Source organism: Vanellus vanellus, assembly GCF_965231255.1.
Source record: "Vanellus vanellus genome assembly, chromosome: 5".
Taxonomy (NCBI): Eukaryota; Metazoa; Chordata; class Aves; order Charadriiformes; family Charadriidae; genus Vanellus; species Vanellus vanellus.
Genome location: NC_138910.1, coordinates 68,839,572 through 68,861,142, shown reverse-complemented (window position 1 = coordinate 68,861,142; position 21,571 = coordinate 68,839,572). Strand labels below are relative to the sequence as shown.

Below are 21,571 nucleotides of genomic sequence, written 5' to 3'. Positions count from 1 at the left end.
AATCCACAATGAAATTCAGTTGACATTTGTTCTCAATGAATTAACCATCTACCTTGTCATCAGTTCTGTTCTGTCAATGATGCAATTATCGCCAGGCATGGAGTTCCCATAATGATGAATTGTGTAATAATCCAGTATTTCATCTTGAGAAGACATGAGGTTACAAACTATTCCAACAGCTTATCCTGTTGGTAAAATAAGTAAAATATGAGAAAACAAAATATGAAAAAACAGTGGCAACTTGTTTACATGGTTTGTTAGGTATAATAGCAGTCATGAAATATAAATGCACATTACATTTGGTCTCAGTGCATCAATATTTTTCTCAATAGAAAATAATGCTGAAAACTTTTACCAAAACATTCTCATTTATTAAAATAACAAAATACATGAAAAATACAGCATTAAAAAAAACCCAAAACAACCTTTATCTTTTTCAAATTACCCCTTCCATTGTATTTTCCATTAATATTTCAAGAGGGTTCATTCTCAAATAGAAAATTAATGGGCGGCTTAATTAGGAACAAGATAAGAATCTTAATTAAATTGCCCTAAATAAAGCTGAGTTTATAATCATAGTTTTATTCTTGATTTCAAGCAGTGGATATAACATATACTGTCTTAGAATCATTAAGAAGTTATCATTTTTATTATACTACTAGTTCTGACATCTCTATGATAAATCTGTCCCATGTCCCAAACACAGCAAGTGTCTGAATGTTTCAGGAAAGTCCTCCCTGTAGTGATTGAGCTGAAGTGGTCTCAGCTTTTCTGGTTAAATTAACTCAAGTAAAGGGCCGTGTTGCTGATGGACTCATTTTAGCTCCCAAACCATTACTTAAAGCTATTGTGTGTATTCTTAGACTACTCTACAGCCTGCAACCTAAATATATCCTTTTGTCTTCCAAGTAATTTTCTTAATTTGCAGCAAGGGTTTTTTTACTCCATTGTGGACTCCTCATCAGCTATATGAGAAAACAAACACAAAAGTTTTGAAAAGTAAAGGCTGAATGCACAACAGCTTTACCTGAAAAAAATATTAGATTTAATATTCTGAAAATTGTATTAGAAATAAGATACACAGCGAACACTGAGTCAACTTTAAAAAAGGTTACTCATACACCAAGTACAATAACACTGATTAACATTAAGTATTTGAACAGTGACTAAAACTGAATCCAGTAAATTGCCAGGAAAGGTTATGTAGATCACTGTGTGATGAGTACTAAAATGTTAGTAGAACTGATTAGTGGAAGATTGCACTCAAGAAGCAAAATTTAAGATAAATCCTAAACCAGGCCATTAAGAACTTTAAAGAAATACTTTCAACAGAAGGAATAATTTAATTTTTAAAAATGTAAATATGCATGATTGTTTCTGATTTTCCAGGATTTGTGGGATAGAGTAGATCAAAACAGCCCCAAAAATTTATAGACAAAAGCTCACTTGTACTTTTTAGAGTAGATGCTAGGCTGTGAACAAAAGTGGCAGTGGATCAGCAAACCTTAATAATTTCCCTGACTACTCAAACTGTGTAAAGCAGAGCATTTGGTTCCCTCTTTAGCTTCATTTAGCAGGATTCTGTAAAAGCTGCTACACGTCAGGTGGAAAGTAGTCATGCTGAACTAAGTATGGAGTATCCTTCAATATACTATAAATTCTAACTCAGTGCTCTTTGAAATTAAAAGTACCTATTTCTTTAAGTATATTGACTGGAAGCTTTTCCCAAGTAGAAATGCTAGAATGACTTCATAAATTGAAATCATAATGCTTGGGAGCCAGATTTTGCTGTGATTTATAAAAATGCAATCTTGTTGAAATTTCCTTCTGTGCAGAGGTCGTCAAAAGGCCTTTCCACCATTACAGTGCTGGCATTCAGTGCAAGGTGGAATTTTACTTAAAAAATTAAATTAGCTATTACTAAGCAAAAAGTCTGGATGAAACCAAACGACACATTCAGCAAGAAAGTAAACTGGTGACTAGGCAATCCCCCAAATAATTTCTTTCTTAAAAGCCAAATTGCATGGCCTAAGTTGATCAGGATATTGTGCAAACTGAAGAGAACTGTCCACATGAGAACACATTCAGTTATGAAATCTGTGAAAGTTTGTCTATATTGTTCTGCAACTCTCTCACGAATAAAAAAATCCAAACACTTTCTTTTTACCTGTCTTTATCTTTGCGTTAAGGAGTGTATCCCAATGAGATTTTTCTGACTGAAAGAAAAAGTTCTAGTGATGACAGGAATTATCAGTATGTGAATATGTGCCTGTTGTTTCTGTGTATCTGTCCTCTTCTATGACCTGAACTAATTGTTTTAGCTGCTAAATATATATTACATGAAAATGTAAAAGCTGCATTTACTGCAGTTAATGACCTTTAACATTTTAGGATAGGCATTTGAATTTACATGTTCTTTGGAGGTGATTGATTTTTATATGGAGAAAAGACACCAATCAGTCAATCAGTTTCAACTAATCAGTGCCTTAATGGGTGCATTTGCAAAAGTATTATCTCAGCGAAAATCATCTTCCTGCACTTTAACTCTCTGATAGTTATCAAGGATTTCCTTAAACGAAATTTCTCTCATTATAACATTATGTAAATGCTGAAAAAAATAATCTTGCACTTGGAAAAAAAAAGATTACTAACAATACTTTATTAAAGAATAACCATTATGTGTGTATACATTACAGATTTAAAGCATCAGAGCCTGCTATGTGTCCCAGTTTCGTAGACCGTTCAGTGTGGTAATTTTGGCAGGCCTTTGCCTCACCACCCCAGCCCAGCCCAAAGGCCTAAGTTCAGGGTCAGTGAAATGGCCAGGTTCCCCACAGTTCAGTGGCCCAAAAACCCAAATAGCACAACCTAAGTCAAAACAGACTAGGGATTACTTGAGTATGCCTGTCGTGGATTCTAGGGATTATAAAGGTGAGTCAAATCTGCATTTATGACATCCTCTTTTCATTTTTTAACAGATTATTAGCTTTCTGTGTTGGAGGATATGACATTCTGACAATGGTTTCATCAATGGGAAAAAAACAACCTCCCTTTTGGAATTCTCAAATCATTCAACCCAAGCTTTTAATAAAAGATCCAGGGTTTAAGCGTGTCAAATACATATTATTTACTAAGGTTTATTAGCTGCATCTTCATATTATATATATATCAAGAAAATAATATATATATATTTATCAGGTACAGAAATGTATGCTCTATTTGTGGACTGCAAGAATTCAAGATGGAAGTTTCACAAACAGTACCTTAAAAAGAACATGTTAAGATTATCCATTTCAGAATAACAACATCAAAATCATGATATGAGCTAAGGGTACATAACTTCACTTGCTATTTAACTTTTGAATAAAGATGATGTTCATTTGAATTTGCTAGATATAAAAATAATAAATGCTTTGCATCTGTACAGCACCTCTTACTGAAGGATCTCACAGCATTCAGTGTTAACTTGATGTCATCTTGAAACCAGGATACTTCAAACCCTACTCAAAAATTTTGGCTTTTGCTACTATATATTAATTTTTGCTCTTTCACCTGATTCTGTTTGCCTGCATATTTCTGCAAGGTAAAGAAAACAAGTTCCATTTTTTTTATTGTTGTATATTACCATGTTATGAGAAGCATTTTTAATACAGATTATTTTCCGTGGATGGATTTTTATCACAAGATTCTAAAAGAGTATTTAAAGTTAAGGAAGCTGAATGTATTTTGCCTGCTTTATATCATCATCTAGGATCCAGAACAGTATAAACCATCTTTTACATTTTCCTCAGTAATTCTGTATCTGATTATGAAGATCTAAAATTGTCATACTGGTTTTCAAATCCTTTTGTGAAATAAATTCATACATTAAGCTATTTATTTGCTCAGAATTCTAGAAACCAAATTCTCTCTCAGAGGAGAACTTCATGGGTTTAAAGATGAAAATTTTGTTTTGGAAAGGGAGCATATCCAAGTGTGTATTAGTAATATTGAATGGTAAAATCAGTCTTTTTCCCAGAAATTGCTCATAACAGTGTTTCCATGAAAGAAGTCAGCTAGGAAAGCTGTACAGTATACCTCTACAAGTCATGATTCTCTTTTAGCTAGCCCAGAGGCTGAGGGAATAAAAAGTTTCGGCAGAAAGGCTGGAAAACGCAGTAGAATATCATTACTTGTCAATCAACTTATATAGAACAATAAAATGTCAGCTACATTACAGGGTAATTTTAAAAATTCTGTCCAAAACTGATGTGGATGTGATTTAGCTGTATAATGTAGAGAAAGAAGTAATTTAAGAGACCTTTGAATATTCAAATCTTTTCCAAATAGTACCAACTCAGATGTAAGCCAGCAACAAAAGAAACAGTAAAGACTGTAGCAAAATGCCTGAATCTGATCCATTTGTTATACAGAATATAGCCACTACAGAAGAAAAAAAAATTACTTGCTTGGTATTATTGCTAATAAATTCATTTCTGATTTATCAGATACAAAGTCTCCAAACGCATGGTAAAGTTAATAACTGTCCCAGTGAAGTCGGAGAGCTGTGAAAGACATTTTTAAGACTTTGAGACAGTCATACTTTCAATTTTTTTAATAAATCAGGAACATATTAGTGATTCCAGTTTTATAAGATAACTTGAATAAAAGGAAATAAAAGCTACTGAAAGGCTTGCTTCATGAACCCACTGAAATCCAGAATATACAAGGAAAAACATTTGAAGCATGTGATCACTTTTTCAAATACACAAGAGTCAAACTAATATTTTTCTTTTTTTTCCCCCTGAACATTTATGAATACCTACGAAAGCTGCAGCCACAGAGGTTGTCAATTGTACAGCTGTGTCATTTTATAGTCATTTGCCTCTTGAGACAAGGAGTTCACGTAGGAGCAGAACTTTGTAAGGAGGATCCTGAAAACAGCTGTCCTTAGCAAGCTTCTCCTCAATCGTGCCTTGTATCATGACTCCAACACCAGCCAGGGTGTATTTGCTTTCCAGAGCGAAATTGCCTCATCTATTAAAAGATATTAGTAAGGCAGGGCCAAGGGTCCCGTTCAGCACTGCAGCTGAACAACTACTTAATTTTATTGGATAGCATGACAGGGAAAAAAATGTCTTGGTGATTCAAGAAGTGCTGATGATTATTAGTAATTTCAAATGTTAAAAACTATTGTATATCAGGCTCTATCCAATATCAGGCTAAATGCTCTTCCTCCGTTTAGCCAAAAGTTTTCAACCCATGCTTTGTTGAATCTGAGTTCAAGTTCAACCATCATATGACAGTTTCATCAACTGTTCTGTTATCTTTGCTAATAAGCCATCTGGCAGGGTGTCATCTTCTACTGAAAACAGGTGTTTGATCCAATTCTCATTTGTTATACTGTCAAGGAAGCATTCACTGAAGTTGGTGACTAAATTCAGACAATGTTCTTGTACGTCAGCAGGAAGTCAGGATGAATTTCAAATTAACATTAAAACATTTCCATGGTTAAAACATTTGCCAAGTTCTCCCATGTTGTCTCTCAGCTCATCTCATTGTATCTTAAGACACAATTTCTTTATCTTGTCCTTGTTCTATATTTGGATTTGTATCTAATTATTATGTAATGTGCATATTTTAATCTCTAGATATTGCATTCTATTCATTGCAATGCAAGAACAAAAAGTTAAATGGATGAGTTTGAGAAGCTTAGATTGTTGAAAAATGATTTAACTCAATCAAAATTAAAATTCCCCTCACAAAAAAAAATTGTTCCTTGCAATAGAATTCCAAGTTGTGATCCAATACCTGCCTAAGTTACAGCCTTCCTGGGTTTAGAAAAGAGGGTTTGGACAGTCATTTCCCACTTTATTATGAAATATGAAAACCAACAGACCTTTAGCTCTAAAGAAACTAAGTTCTTTAAGAACGAAACACCACCAGTGGCTGACCGACATTTTGACAGCTACTGCTTTGTGGTGAATACTGAATACACGCTGAATATGGAAATAGGTGACTCTTCACTTTTTACCCAAACACTACAGTTATTGCCATGAACGCTCTCAACAAGAGCACATGCCAACATTATTCCGTTGTGAATCCGAATTATAAAAAAAATCGCCATGTCACAAACCAAGATTTTTTTTTCTCAACTTTTATTCTTTCCACGTACAACCTGACCAAAATTAATACTACTTTTGTTTGAATAACTGAAACAAAAATCTGTATTTGTCCTGTGGGCCCTTTCCTATGCAAAAAAAAGCTCAGTTGGAAATCCTTCTTGACTCTGGGTAAAAAAAAAAAATATATATCAAACTAACTTGCACATTTTTCCCTATGACTTGAGATCACAGTGTGTTGTGCCACTGTGGAGATCTGTGTCACAAAATGTTGAAGGTTTCTCAGTGTGAGCAATCCCTGAAATCATGACATGACTCTTCTAAGCCCTCCATTTAGGAATTTGGCATTATTTTCAATTCACTTAGCTTTCTATAAAAAAAAAAAAAATCAAGAGGCTTATCTTTTCAAGAGCTGTACTTTGTATCAAGGTGATTTTCAAGTAGGGAAGATTTTCACTGTATGATTGAATAACAGGTTATAGAAATAATATTGTAAGGCACTGGTCCATTATACCACTGAAATAAAACCCAAATGCTAAGTAGCAGGGACTCATACTTTCTAACAATCTTATGCTCCATAGCATTCCCAGGATGAGGTCTAATAGCTGTGCTTGAATTCTTTTCTATCCCCCCCTCCCCCAAGTCATTATTCAGTTCACGCCTACTTTATTAACTAAATTTTGCTGTGTTTCTTTGTGGGTTTTCTTTTCTACAGCTACCCAAATTTCCTTAGTTCATAAAGAGTAAACAAGATGAACTGAAATTGCTTTATTCTCAGTTATCTATTTGGGGACAGTTCATAGATTAGAACCTTAAAAATTGTGCTTGGACCCTTAGGATGAAAAGGCAAGGAAATTAAGACTTTACTGGAAAAAAATAGCACAGCATTTCTAAGTCATTGAAAATTCAACATCAAATTATTTGGAGTGTTTATTAATCAGTTACTGAAAAATGGTAATTGAGGAAAATAATCCTCCCAAAAAACAACTTCCATAACATTGCGGGGGACAGGGAATTTCAGTTTAAGTGACATAAAATAAAAACGGAAAGTGTCAAGAAGCTGTAATGGATTAGACTAAAAGTCTGTGTAAGCCCTCAGCCCGTGTTCTCACCAACAGTGACCAGCCGCCTTAGGGACTGAGTTAAGAACATGGAAAACCTCTATAGGATCTCCTGCCTTCTGTCTCACTGAGGCTTAAGGACTTCCTGAGGTGGTAACCTTGAATTTATTAAATTACATAATGTCTGTACAATATCTTCATACTATCTAATTACTATGAGCCAGATCAAGGATAAGGATTAAAATACAAAAATACGCACAGTAATTGAGAATTATTTAAGAAATGATAACAAAACAGCCAAAACACTAGCAACCTATGACTGAAACAAAAAAGACAGCACTGATAAAAAGCAATTTGACTTGAAAATGAAGATACAGAACAATATGAAAAACATCTATAAAAATACTAGAAGCTGCAAGAAATATATGAGACATTTAAGAACTGTAAAAAAAAAAAAAAAAAGAAAGGAAACAAAATGACAGAAACCCCAAGGGTCAGACAGGTGGAAGAGCATTTAAAAGAACTGTTTTCTGAATAGAAGAAAGAAAAGGATCCTAACAGTATTATTGGAATATGCTTGCGTAAATATAACAAAAGCAATCGGAAGCCTTCACTAAATATTTCTGGTCTGTATATAGAGAGATAATCAGATGATGTAATTATACCGTAGGAGGATGATGAAACATTCTTCATTACAACTGTAGTCAGGTCAGTTTTATAAATAGTAGCCATTAAAAACAACTGAGTAAATCTGCATATTTGGATAACTTGTATCGGAGTTTTAAAACAGCTGGAAAGGACATTTCAGTCCTCTGAGAACCCTTGAAATATTTGGGTGGCACCCTTTTAAATATAAATAAAAGGGTGGCACCCTTTTAAATATAAATAATGATAAAATAGGCCTGTCCGTCTAACATGAAACTTAGTAAAAAAACAGAACTGATAAGAACATACTGGAATACAGTTTATGTGGAATTTCATTAATGCTATTCAATGCCAGCTTTCGAAAAATAGATCCTCTCAGATCTATCCACAGATACTTGTTCAAGAAGGTTTGTTTTGGCTGATGAAGAAAAAAATGCTGATCTGAAGGCATTTATTTAGTGCTGCAGGATATTTTGTTTAGGAAACGTCAATGGATCAAAATTAATGCACATATATTTAATGACTAATTGACGGGTCTCAAAAGTGAAGTGTAAATGGGAAATATTAAGTGAGTTTCTGGTTCGGTCTCATGGGAACTGTTTTGGCCACGTGCTGTGTAACAGTTTTATTGATTACAAAAAAAAAAAAAAAAAAAAGGAAAATAACTGGTACCACTGGCAGATAACAAAGCCTGGGGAAGCGCTAATCACCAAGGGCACAGGGGGACAGCTCATTGGTACCGAGCAAGCTGATTTCTTGGTAAATTGGCTGCAAGCCAATATATGAAGTTATACATCAAAGAGCAAAGAGCAGGTGTTGATCCTAGAGCGGAGGAATCTATGTGAGAAAGTAAGAGTGGAGGGCGGAACTGCTGGGAGGCTGCTAGACAACCAGCTAAAGGTGAACCCCATTGCAACACCAAGGCCAGTGCACAAATCCAATCCATCAGTGTGAAAACAACAGAATGAGGACTGTGAGGATGTTATAGGCAGGCTGAAGCACATCAGCACCTGGCACCGGCGTGACCACTTCTGGAACAGTGTCCTGTTTGATGCCTTCGCCAAAGATGCCTGCTGATAAATTGGAAAGAGTTCAGGGAAGGATCACAAGAATGATTGCACTGTAATTGGAAAATAAAAGCTACAGCTATTTAGTTTATCAAAACAAAGATTAAGGAGTGACTTGATCATAGCATTTTTAAACTCTGGTGTTTTTTTTTTTTCTCAGCAGATTTAAATATGCATCCTCAAACTTTTAAGCAGCATAACCTTCTTTCTTCCTCCCCCCGCCCCCCAGGTTTTATGTATCTTGGTGTCCAAAAAAGTTATATAAAATGTCAGTTCTGGGACTCAGTGAGAATTACATCCAGAGATTAGATTTTTCTAGGTACAATATTCACTACCTTTCAATTAGTGATTTAATTTACTTAAGTAACCTATTTAGATATCAGTAGAAGAGAAAAAAGGGTTTAGCAAAGTGGAAAAGAAAGGGGAGGGAAAACAGCAGGTTTAAAAAAAAACATTAACAACACTGTAGCAAAAGAATTCAGAAACAGGTTTCTCATTAAAATGAAAAGGTCATTATAGCAATCTTGGATTAATTTACACCACACTAGGAACAATACAGGGCTGCAAATAAGTTGTGCATTATTTACATTAAAATGCATATTATTTGGGGATCAGAAGCATATAATTCAGCATATTCTATTAAAAAAGGCTACACATAATGGTTTACTTACAGAATCTACAAATTCCAACTGTCCACATATTTTGTACCAGCCTATATAGGCACATCAATCCAAGGACATCTCTGATGAGATTTAATAAAGACATCTAGCAGAGCAGCAGCTTATGTGAAAAATGACAGCCACTAGTGCTTGAACAGGCCCCAGACAAAAAACTGGAAGGCTCATAAAATACTGGGGGGTTCTGAAGTGATTTTTGAAAACATAGAACCTAATTAAGCTTTGACTGAAGGCTATGGGTGTTAGGTAATTGGTTTAACCAAGGAGAAGAGAAGGCCCAGAACAGCATATTCCAGCTGATCCCATACTAATTTCATATTAGTTCAGCTTCATGTACTTACTGGAGGAACCAAGAAGAATGAGAATGGAACCAGCCCAATGGTATAGGATCCATAAGAAGTTTTCAAGATCCATTTCCGGAATCGTTATAATTTTGATAGCAAAATTTTGTTTTTTCTACTTTGGCTTCTTCCCCTCCAGAAGAGGTAGGAAGCAGCAGAAGTATAACCGAAGTGATCCTTCTGGCTCGCCCCTGTACCAGGAAGAACTGCCCGTACCTTCAGGAATGGGCAGTGCTCTGGAGTTCAAATCCATGTTCCCATTTCTGTGCACTTTTTTTGCATCCTGTGTTATTTTCTAAGGCAGTAAGTTCACTTTATTTCCATCCACACTCTTGATCAGATACTATTAAATGACAAACACCTAACCTTCTAACAGCTGCCTTTACATTACCTGCATACCTGAAATGACAAATAACCTAGCTTTGTATTTAGTTAATATATTCTTAATCCTTTGCTGCCAATGTTCTTCAGAGCCTTTGAGAAGCATCCACCTGTGACCCTGTTTCAATATGGGGGTTTTGCCAAAGGCAAACACATAAGAAATTCCTTCTAGAAGGAAGTACCATATTATTAGATCCAAAAATATCCTTTCCAGATACATTTCACACATTCAGTCTGACAGATTTCCTAAATGGCCATATTTTTTCTGAGGTGGTAGTTTCTGCAACATATAATTTGATTTGTGCAATAAAAATCAGGTTAGCTCAAAATCACTCTTTTTTGAACAATAATTCAGATGTGCATAATGATAATAGTTTTATGGCAGAGCAGTCAGAACTTTTATTTTCTGTTACCATTATCTAACTAAGCAAAATGCCCAGGAGCCTACAGTAAAAACCAAACATCTCAGACAAGATTTTACACAAAACTTTCTCACGTTCCTGAAGAAGATGCCATGAAAAGCATGTGAAAGGCAATATTTTACTGTATCAATCCAGGACATTGGATGAGATACTAATATACCCCAAAAAGTTGAATGTATAAAAATATATATGCTGAAAGCCTATACATGGGATTTTTCTGAGACAATGATAATAAAGCAGAATGGGTTTTTTTTATAAAACAAAAATAAAAATTAAAACCACAAAATGTCAAAACCACAGCTCTGTCTTCCTAAATGGAATGGCATCTTCCATTAGCCCTCCTTAGGAAAGATCTTATTTTAAGAAAATATCTATTTAATTTAATTCAGTATTCCTCTTGTCAAGCTTCATTCAAAGTCTTTTAAAAGCAATTATATTTCATGTCTTTTGATTAGGACATAGAAGCCTACTCTATTTTTTACTCAATCAAAATGAAGATGCTGTGCTTTTCAATGAATTTACATTTGGTTGTATTAAAATCTTATCAAGAGAAAGTAGGGTTAAAGCCACATCCAGAGTTCATGGGAGGATGAGAAACACTGCAGATGAAGGCCAATTAAACTCTCCAGTGGAGACTGAGGTCTTCTTTAAACATATGAGAAGTGCCAATTCAGAGACGTTACTGCAGCTTCCCTAAGTGGGCACTGCTGGTTTCATAGAAAATGGAGCTGGAAAGGATCTTAAGCTGTCTAATCCAAACTTCTTTCCAGAGATACTTCAGCCGAAGTGGAGAATAGGCCATCCATCAGTGGACTGCTGCGAAGGGACGTTAGTGCTGCCCTTCATGTGGAAGCTGCTAGGACTCACTGGATGACTTGGAAAACCTTCTAGTCCAATTTGTCAGAAGAACATGGCATTTCCCCTGGGGCAGCGTTTAACAGTTTGAGGAAGGAACAAGGACTGGAAACCTCTCCAGGAGAAAGAAAAGTGTCTACATAAAAAGTTGGAGTCAGGGCAGAGGAAAAAAGGGGGCAGTTTAACTACAGAAGTAGCAAAACAAGGAATACGGCTGGGGCTGAGAGGCAGAAGCTTGTGAAACTGATGCTGATCCACAAATCACACACAAGGGGGAGAAGCTTCTTAAAAGACTCCTGAGAAGACCTATCGTATGTCTGAAAAATACTAAGATGTGGAAAGCACTTGGTCACTGTTGTTCACGAGCTTGGACTTATGTAACCTATTGCTGTTAGGGTGTGCATCAGTGAAGCTACATGGATGTTGTGTTAGAAAAGATAACCAACAGAATCAAAATCTAACTGGAACATCAGACTTGATATAGGACAATTAAGCAACTGAAATAATCTGACTTCCAGTATGCTACAGAATATCACAGAAACTACCTCCAATTTAGCACTCCTCAGAGCACATATAGAATAATGCATCCTGTTTGGGGCTCCCCAGTGAACGAGAGGTGCTGGTAAACTGGAGTGAGCTGAGTGGACAGCTACAAAGATGGTCAGGGATGAGAGCACTTGCCCTTGAGGAGAAGTTGAGGGAACTGGGCTTGTTCAGCCTGTGGCAGGCTTAGAGGGGACATAATAGCAGGCCTCCAATGCTTGTGAGCAGGTTGTCATGAAGATGGAGACAGGCTGTTCACAACGGTGCAATGGTGGGCAAGAGAGAAATTGAGACAAGGGAGGTGCTAACTGAATAGAAGAAAACCCCTTTCCACCACAAGGCCAGCCATTCTCCATCCTTGGAGGTTTAGCAAGATGAGACTAGATAAAGCCCTGAGCAACCCAGTCTGACCTCAAGAGCTGCCCTTGCTCTAAGCAGGAGGTTGGACCAGAGATGTCTTTCAGGTCTCTTCCTGTGACCTGACGATCACAGATGCTCACGAGCGATCATAGCGCATTGCCTTTCACCAGCCCAAAGCGTACGAAATGCCTCCCTCTTCAAAACGCCAGAAAACCATGCCAAGGGCAGAGCCCGCGGTATACCGGGAAGGTTCCACCACCTCTGCGCTACACCCCTGCACAGCCCTCCCCGCACTGGCTGCCACAGCCCTCCCAGCGTGCTGGAGCGCCTCAGGACGCCGAAAGCAGCCGGTGCCCGCCGGGGAGCCGGGGTCCGATCTCTCCCGGGGCATCCTGCCCGCGGCTCACAGCCAGGCTCAGCCCCTCGCCGCCCCCGCTCGGGCGCCTCACCGCAGGCACCCCCCGAAACTTTCCCCGGCCGCCTGCGCACGCTCTGCCTCCCCGCCGGGGCTTAACGTGCTCTCGCTCCCTCCGTGCCGCGGGGACGGGGAGGCGGGCAGCCTGCCTCCCTCCTCCCCACTCCCTCCATCCCCCCGCCCCGGCTCGCTCGCCCGCCCGCCGAAGCCTCGCCGAGGCTCCCGCATTGCACCGCCGCGCCGGGGCTCGGCGCTGCCCACCCGCGCCCCGCCGGCGCCCCCGTCCCCGGCTGGCGGTATGAGCGCCGGTGAGGCGAAGGAGTATCTGGCCCGCAGGGAGATCCCGCAGCTTTTCGAGGTAGGCGAGGCGGAGGGGACGCACACGCACACACACACACACACACACACACACACACACACACACGTTTTCCGCCCCGTCGGGGGGGGATGCTCCGCGCTGGGACCCCGCGGCGGGCAGCGGGCTGAAGGTGGCTGGAAGGACGGAGCAGCCCGAGGAGGCTGCGGCGCGCGTACCTTGCGCGGGGAGCCGCGCCGCGGAGGGCTGACCCCCCACCCGGGGACGGGGGGGCGCTGCCGGGCCATCGCGGCTCTCGGGGCCGGCCGGCAGCGCCCCGCGGGCCAGGGTGGGTGGGTGGGAGCTGGCGGCCGCCGAGGCGGCGGGGGAGCGGCTGCCGGTGTCTACCTGCCGCGGAGGCTCCGCGGGCGCGCAGGCGGGCGGGCGGCCGCGCCCCTCGGCCGCGGCGCTGCGGGCGGCCGCGCCTGCCCTCCTGCAGCCGCCCGGGGGGGCGGCGAACTTGTGTGTCCGCAGGGCAAAGGACCCCCGGGGCCGCGTTGTCCAGGAATTCAGGCGGAGGGGGGGGGGGGGGGGGGGATGTTTCAGTTTTTTTCCAGATTTTCAGCGGTCTGGGAGAAAAAACCAAACCCACACAACTGTTTAGTGAGGTTTTGTTTAGCTTCCTACAAGTTACCTGCTGCTAATGGTTGATAATCACTTCTCTGTGAAATGTGGTTTATTTTTCTTTCGGAGTCAGACATCCTGCCATCTATATAAAACACACACACACAGAGACACATATGTATTTTCCCTGGTCTGTTCTGAAGCTAGACATTGTTTTATGAATTTGAAAATTAAAGGACATAGACCATGCTGATGTTTTACCAACACATTTAGAATGTGAATGGATTAACAAGGGATGCAAACAAAAGTGTTCTTCTGTAGAGGCTCAAAGCTCGAGCTAGCAATTTTTAAAAAATGGTGCATATCTTCTGCAAAAAACAGATGACTAGTTGCTGTGGTCGGTTACGTAGTGTAATAAGGGCATAGATGCGTATAAATTATAACCTATTTTATAAATACAAGTGTGTGTAAATAACAATTGATGTATAAACTGTAGCTAACAAATAACTGAGCTAATCCTGAATTGGAGCTATTTATGTTTATTACTAATATCAACTATGACCCTCAAGTTTATCTGCACAACAATTAGGAAAAGCACAAAGGCAGAGAAATCATCCTGAGAGACATTTAGTGTTAAGGGAAGGTTGGATGCAGTTGTTTTGCGGAGAGGTGAGATGATGACTTATGTATTACTTTGTCAAGGAAAATCAATTACTGTGCGTCAGAGGAGGGCCTGGCATTCCTGCTTCCACGCTCCCCATAATGCCCATTGGTACAATGGGTGCAGAATTAATACTGTAGACATGGGTTTTCTAATGGCTGGGAATTTCTGGTCAACTAAATCTGGAAGCACCTATGAACTTTGGGTTTGGGTTTTTTTTTTTTTCCTAATACTGATCAAGATGCTATTTGACTATAAAAATCTTTTTTTTTCATTATTTGCGTAAGCGTTGACTCAAGATAAGATATGTGGTCTTTAAGGAAAAGATAACGTTTCAGTGATCTAATAGGCTACACAGAATATGTAACTTTTGGGGCTATCTAGCTTGTGCATTGCTTTGTGTGTATTTGCCAGTGGTAGTTCTAAGAAAAATATCAGGAACTTTTTTTTGCTATTTTCAGTTTTTATTACAGTGCAAGCAGGCAAATCTAAAGACATAGCCACGAGCTTCCTGTTCTGAATCATTTCTGTGACACCATCAAACCAAAATCTTACAATTTTTGCAGGCCTGACTCTCATGTATTTGCTTCAAATGGAGAGTCTGGATACACAAGGAATATGGGGTATCTCTCTGTAAAGTAAATTCAAAGTAAAAGTGCTTGTTTTTTCCTGGCATCTATCATTGTAGTGTGCATTTCATTGCAGAGTCTATTGAATGGATTAATGTGTTACAAACCCGATGACCCAATTGAATATTTGGAAAGCTGCTTGCAGAAAGTGAAAGAGCTTGGAGGGTCAGAAAAAGTGAAATGGGACACTTTTGTCAGCCCAGAAAAGAAGACCCTACCTCCACTCAATGGAGGACAATCCAGGAGGTCTTTTTTCAGGAATGGTAATGTATTAAGTATAAAAATGATTGTATTTTTTGTGCTGTGGGTAGTTTTACATCCACTACTGAATTATTTTATACTTACTTCTATAGCAGATCATGCCTCATTCTGGTTTTCCTTAGGTGAAGGACTCAAGGATTCAGTTTCCTTGCATTTTGGCTTTTGTTTTTCTCCTCCCATAACGGATGCTATGCAGGAGAGGAAATTGTGATCCTTTTGCAGCCTAATAATGGATATTTGCTGTGTAAATGTTTAACACGTTAGTGGAGACATTTCTTGTATCCTGCCTAAAACATTTGCAAAGATAGGGGCAAAGTTGACTCAGTGCACTTGGTTTATATTTTTAGTTGGTCCTTACAGATGACGTGCATAATACCTTCAATGCAGTTACACTTTCTAGTTTATATGGGAGCTATATGCTATTTTACTAAATACACTGTAAATGATAAACACCTAGAAAAAAGTGTGTCTTATAAAATCTAATCAAATACCTGTAATTATTGTATTTGTGATGTTAACAAAGAGTAATTAGCTCATCTTTCAGTTGCCATAGTTATTCTTCCTCACCATCCAGCATTTCGTTAAACTAATTAGCAAGAATACTATCTCTGTCTCGCTGTACAACGTGTATCACCAAAAGAGTTCTGCTTAATAGTACAGGTTATCTGCACAATACAGTGCTTTTCTTCTCAGAGGCCGCTGCTGAAGTCTGGGTGCTGTGAGCAGATTTTCACAGAAAAGTGGACGTGCTTGTAAAAAACACCAAAGAAAACTGACTCCTGGTGGTTCCAATTTAATAAATCAGCTAAATAGAAGTGAGGAATATTTCATATAGTAACAGCAAGCACATTGTAAAATTAGGAGATATTTATACATTATTTATTATAATTATTTAAAACTGTGCACACCAGAGATTTTGAGTTTTCTGTGTATTTCCATAATTCCCAGTTTATCTTACTATTTTACAGTGATGCCGGATAATTCTAACTTCCCATACCGACGGTATGACCGACTCCCTCCAATCCAACAGTTTTCAATAGAAAGTGACACTGACCTCTCTGAAACTGCTGAGCTAATTGAGGAGTACGATGTATTTGATCCTGCAAGACCTCGACCAAAAATTATCCTTGTCATAGGTATGAAGGCAGAGTCCTTTTGACAAGATTTCATCTTTGTTACTTTGCCTTTTTATTTCTACTGCAAATACACTGAATGCCTATATGTATTGAAGTACAATTTTTCCATCTGCTGTAGCAAGTGGTGGCAGCCCAATTAGAGTGTAAGAGAAAGTGAAATTGTTAGTGTTGAGGATATAGCATCCCAACTGTAAGCATTTTAGGGGTTAGTGAGCACCTGTGGTCATGTTCTGTAGACTAGATGCCTGTTAGCAGCTGGAGAGCTCGCGGTTTGCTTATGGAGCACATCTGCTGGTTTGATTTACTCTAAAACAAACCTGTCTCGTGCATTTCAAGACAGCCCCACCACGAGAACCAAAGTGCTCTTCCAAAGCGTGCTCCAGCTCTGAACTAAAACATTATCGTAGATGCATTCAAAGCTGCTGACAAAAAAGGATATTTAAAAATATTGGATAAGAGAGATCAAAAAGGTGATAGGGAACTGTGGTCCTCTGTATTTAGAACCTCGAAAACTGATCAGTATGTCCAGCTGGAGTGAGGGTACATCGTTGCTAGCCCATTGCATTGATAAATTAATCCCTAGCTCTGTTTGGCAAATGAATCCTGTGCCATCTTCAGGGAGAGTGAGCGATCAGTTAGCATCAGTTAATTGTGCTCTCTTCTTGTGTCTCTCGTGTGCTGTTCAGTGTCCTTTCTAAGCAACTTGTACTTTCCAGCCTCAGACAAGCATACTGTTTTTTAAGAGACAGCTGCAGTTTAAGTCTAAATCAATGTTTTATTCTGTTTCCGAATTTAAGTTCTTTGAATTAGTTTCCTTGGCATGTGGGATAGTTGTCTTTCGAAATTTTACCACCAGGCCTAATTCTCTGATTCTCTGGACTGTTCAAATAGTTACAGCACAGATGCCAGGTGATGGAGAATCATTTTTAGTCTATAAAGCCTTATATATATTAGATATATCACTTCCATAACAGAGAATAGTATGTAGTAAAGTAAAACAGAATAGAAATGTCTTCTCTGTACTACAGAGTGGAATCTCTAAGAACAGCATGTCCTCTAGGCTTTGCATCCAGCAGTTCTCAGAAATGTGATCTTGGAATATATCGAAAACAGAAAAACAGGCATTTTTTTAGATGTTTGTGGTATGACAAAAGAATTGCTTAGGCATTTGAATATTCTTAATCTTTTGTTTCATAATTACAAATCTCAACATGCAAATCTCTCTGTGCATCATTGAACTATAAAGCTTGCATTAGATGGAGAAATAACACATGCCTTTCTTTCATCTTAATTAATTAGCTAGCCTTCCTTTTCATAAAAGAGAAGAACTGGCTCCTTTTCAGTGACCACAGAAGGCTCTTAATGCGTTGAAATCCGCGTAGCTATATTGCAGTAGAGTGATGAGTGAAGGTTTGGACTAGGTGAAATAAAGAGAGATTGGCTTTCACCTCTGGAACTGAGTGCAGGGGGGTTTGAAGTGAAATCCTTGAATGCCATCATATAGTGAACAGACCATGGATTTCACAGAGCTTTTCTTTTCCCTCATTTATATAGGGAACATTGTAAACATTCCACAAAGGTTATTTCAGCTTTATTTTCCAGCTGAGTTTCTCCGAATCTGCCTATTATAGTGTGATCTGATAGAAAGACAATACTATATGTAGCTTAGCACCTATTGTCCAATTTTGTACAGTATCAAGAAAATTTCTCCCAAATTCAACTTTCTGTTGAGAAAGCACATAAAAACACACACTGGAAAGAATAAAAGAATAATATAGTGAATGAGAGAAAATTAAAGAAGTGTACTATTAATTTCAAGAGACAAATATTGTACACAAAAAATGCGTTGCATATTTTTCAGTTTGCACAAAATGCCAGTGAAAGCTTCAGTTAAGCAAGCTATTGATGTTTAACTAGCAATAACTAACCATACTGCCTAGTCCAATGGTACTGGTCCCATTCATCGTTGGGGACTGAAATGAACAGAAGTTAAAGACCTGTCTTCTGCTTCGTGTATTAGGTGAACTTTTCTTTAATAATGCATTAGCCCAGGATCTTTTTAATGCTTCCATAAAGGTTTTTACAACTTCTTTGCTTTATGAAATCTATCATCCTTATAACGAACCAGGTAGCTCCAAGGCGAAGGAGAACTCACTTATAAAGGTGGGGGGTTTGTTCTTTTTCTGTGTTTGCAGAGAAGTCTTCTAGAGAAATGTAAAGCTACAAAGCTGTAAAGTGAGTATGTGACTGGATTTCAGAAACATCAGATGGACCCAGCCAGGATGGCACACGTCTGAATCACTGGAGAATTAAGTTTCTAGGGCGTTATAACACTAGGAAGCTAGATTGTGTTTAAAAATGTGCTTCCTAACATATTTTGACAAACACATTTTTACTATTGATACAGCCTGATATAAAGATCTTAAAAAAAAAAAAATACCTGGTGTCATTAGCCCCATAGTTCTGTATTTTTTTAAACTGCACTTAATTTAAAATATTAGTTAATATAAAAAGAATATGTTTTCCTTTTATAACCAAAGTTTAAAGGATAGATCAAAGATAGTGCTGTCAGCAGTCGGCTGGCCTGTTGATTTGTTAAATCCAGTCCACAGCTAGGTTTTAAAATCATAAGTCTTTTCAGAAATCTTATTATTACATGAACTTATTTTGAATTTACAATAGTGTAAGCTAAATTGAAATTTTAAATTCCATTGACAAAACTAGATTAAAACAACTGCTTTAGTAAAACTTCTTGGGCATACAAATCTTCACTTGAAAACAGTTACTGAACATAATTTTAGATGCAACAACTGTTCCCTAGTCTAGACATCTTCTAAGAAATATGTAAAATAGTCACGCGTTTCTTGAATAATATATAATCTCAGAATAAGTGAAAAGAATGAAAAACAGAAATGATTTGATTTTCCTTTCTTGTGAACAGTTTGTCAGCACGATTTATCGAAGAGTCAGGAAAGGATACATAGTTCAATAAATTATAATAATTTGCTGTGGGATGTAATTTTGTCCTATTACTTTTCTCTTATTTTATTACCTGGATATTTCCCCTTAGATTGTAAGCGGATAATCCCAGTTTGCTATAAGGGGCTATTTTTGGATTGAGAAAAACAAAATGTATGAGAAGTTTATGAACATTAAAGCAAATACTTCATTACTTTTTTTCTGCTTGCAACTCAAAATTGAAAGAACAGAAGTGCCAAACTACACATTTAATTTTTTTCTACTTCTCTTTAATGGCAAAGCAAAGCTCTCCCTAACAGGGGTGTAAAGGCTATCTACTTGGTTCCAAAAAGTTTTTTTTCAGCTATTTTTTGGTTTTACAGATATTTTTTTTACTGATATTTTTTCAATTAACACTTCTGTTTTTCTGGCATCTTTTGTATCTCTGCTGGAATATGGATACTGTTTTCCTTGTTGTAAAATTTTGTTTCTAATTTTCTACCATCACCTATATATTTTTTGCATTTTTATTGTTTCTGGGGTGCAACATATTATGTTTCAAATTTCTCTTGAGTCTACAGGGAAATAAACTGATTTACCTTCCTTGGAAGTTTTGTATCTGCAGGAATTAAGCACAACATTGGCTCCGGTATGTTTTATAAACCCTTTGCTCTGAAGCACAGTCACAACCTATTGCCCCTTTTATTCAGTAGTTAGGATTATTGCCAGTAAATAAAGCCACATAAATTCATACTGACAAATGTTACACATATATATAAACTCACACATACATAAGATGCATTATTTCTATGGTATGCTCATCAGCTTGTAATATGTGGCTTTATATATCAAGAGAGGGTTGCTTATGGAAATCTTTACATAGAGCGAGTAGTCATTCCAGTTAACGGGTAATATCCTATTCATTCACAGAGCAAAATCTGCTCCGTACAAACTGGCAGCAATCATCAAACAATTAGCTGCACTTCTTTGTGCTGTTGTTTTCGATTACATAAGAAAAAAGATGCTGGGAATCAGTTACTCCAAATTTATTTTCATTCCACATTACCAAGAGCCTGTAGTAAACTGTAAACTACATAGAATTATCTTGTTTGAACACTTGTATTAGGTATGTTTTTGATACAGGAGTGAAGCACAATGTAAGGTTTGGTGAAGTGCATTTGTCATGGGGAAGGCTGAGTGTGCCATTAAAGGGAGTGGGGAGAACCGAAGAATTGCTTTGTAGCCACTTTAGTGGAGGAGGTGATTCCTAGTATATCAGATGCTTGTGTATCTACAAAAGGGAAACATCCTTTATTCTAACAAAGAGCATAGCTAAACTGTCCATCAAAGAAAGGGTTCAAGCTGGAAAAACTAAGCTCATCTAGATCACTTAGAAGAACTGAAGTGGAAGAATAGCTGTAAAACCCAACATAATCTGCTGAAAGAAGAGGGAAAGCATGTGCCTTTTTAGGAGAGAAACAGCAAGTGAACTGAATGAAGGAAAAAAAAATTCAGTTGTAACCTCATTGTGCAGAGATAAGATACAGTTTTTCTTTCATTTCTTTGCTTGTGTGTTTTATGAACATCTGTAGCTGTATTGACTATCTGGATGTTACAGATAAATGCTTATATTTGCATTTGTCTTAACTTGGCCTGATTTAAGCATTATTTAAACTAATTGTATAATGATAAAGCCTTTTCTTCCCAAAGGTATAACTAAACTGTGGGCAGAGTATGGGAACACCTTAGGAATACACAAGTTTCCCTGTGCATTCTCTTCAAATGGGTCCCGATCTGAGTTGCGAAGGCCAGGTGGAGAGTTACCATCACAGCATTGCATCAGGGGTACAGAAGAGTTCCTAGTCACTACTGGTGACATTGAAAGCTCTCTGACATGTAATATTGGGGCATAGTTTTGAACACGGTTACACAGAGAGTGTCATAACTATATATGAAGCAATATTGTAAAGCTTATCTTACAGTCAAGTGTATTAATATATTCATTATATACACGCCTAAAAGCTATTTATGGGAATAATACAGATAGTATAAGAAATATTTATATGATTACTAACAAGAAGCTCATTGTATTCATATTTACTTTCATTGCATTGCTATATTTTTTAAAATTCATAGAAA

At 38.0% G+C, this 21,571-nt stretch overlaps 1 protein-coding gene across 1 annotated transcript in view; it reads left to right on the top strand.

The window, feature by feature from the left end:
• The first annotated feature begins 15,156 nt into the window (after window positions 1-15,156).
• Window positions 15,157-21,571, top strand: part of AK5 (adenylate kinase 5) — a 96,223-nt gene continuing 89,808 nt past the window's right edge. Inside the window, exons 1-2 of the mRNA XM_082484482.1 lie at window positions 15,157-15,340; window positions 16,307-16,474. Coding sequence (XP_082340608.1) covers window positions 15,172-15,340; window positions 16,307-16,474 — 337 coding nt within the window. The 5' untranslated portion in view covers window positions 15,157-15,171. The remainder of the gene's footprint in view (window positions 15,341-16,306; window positions 16,475-21,571) is intronic.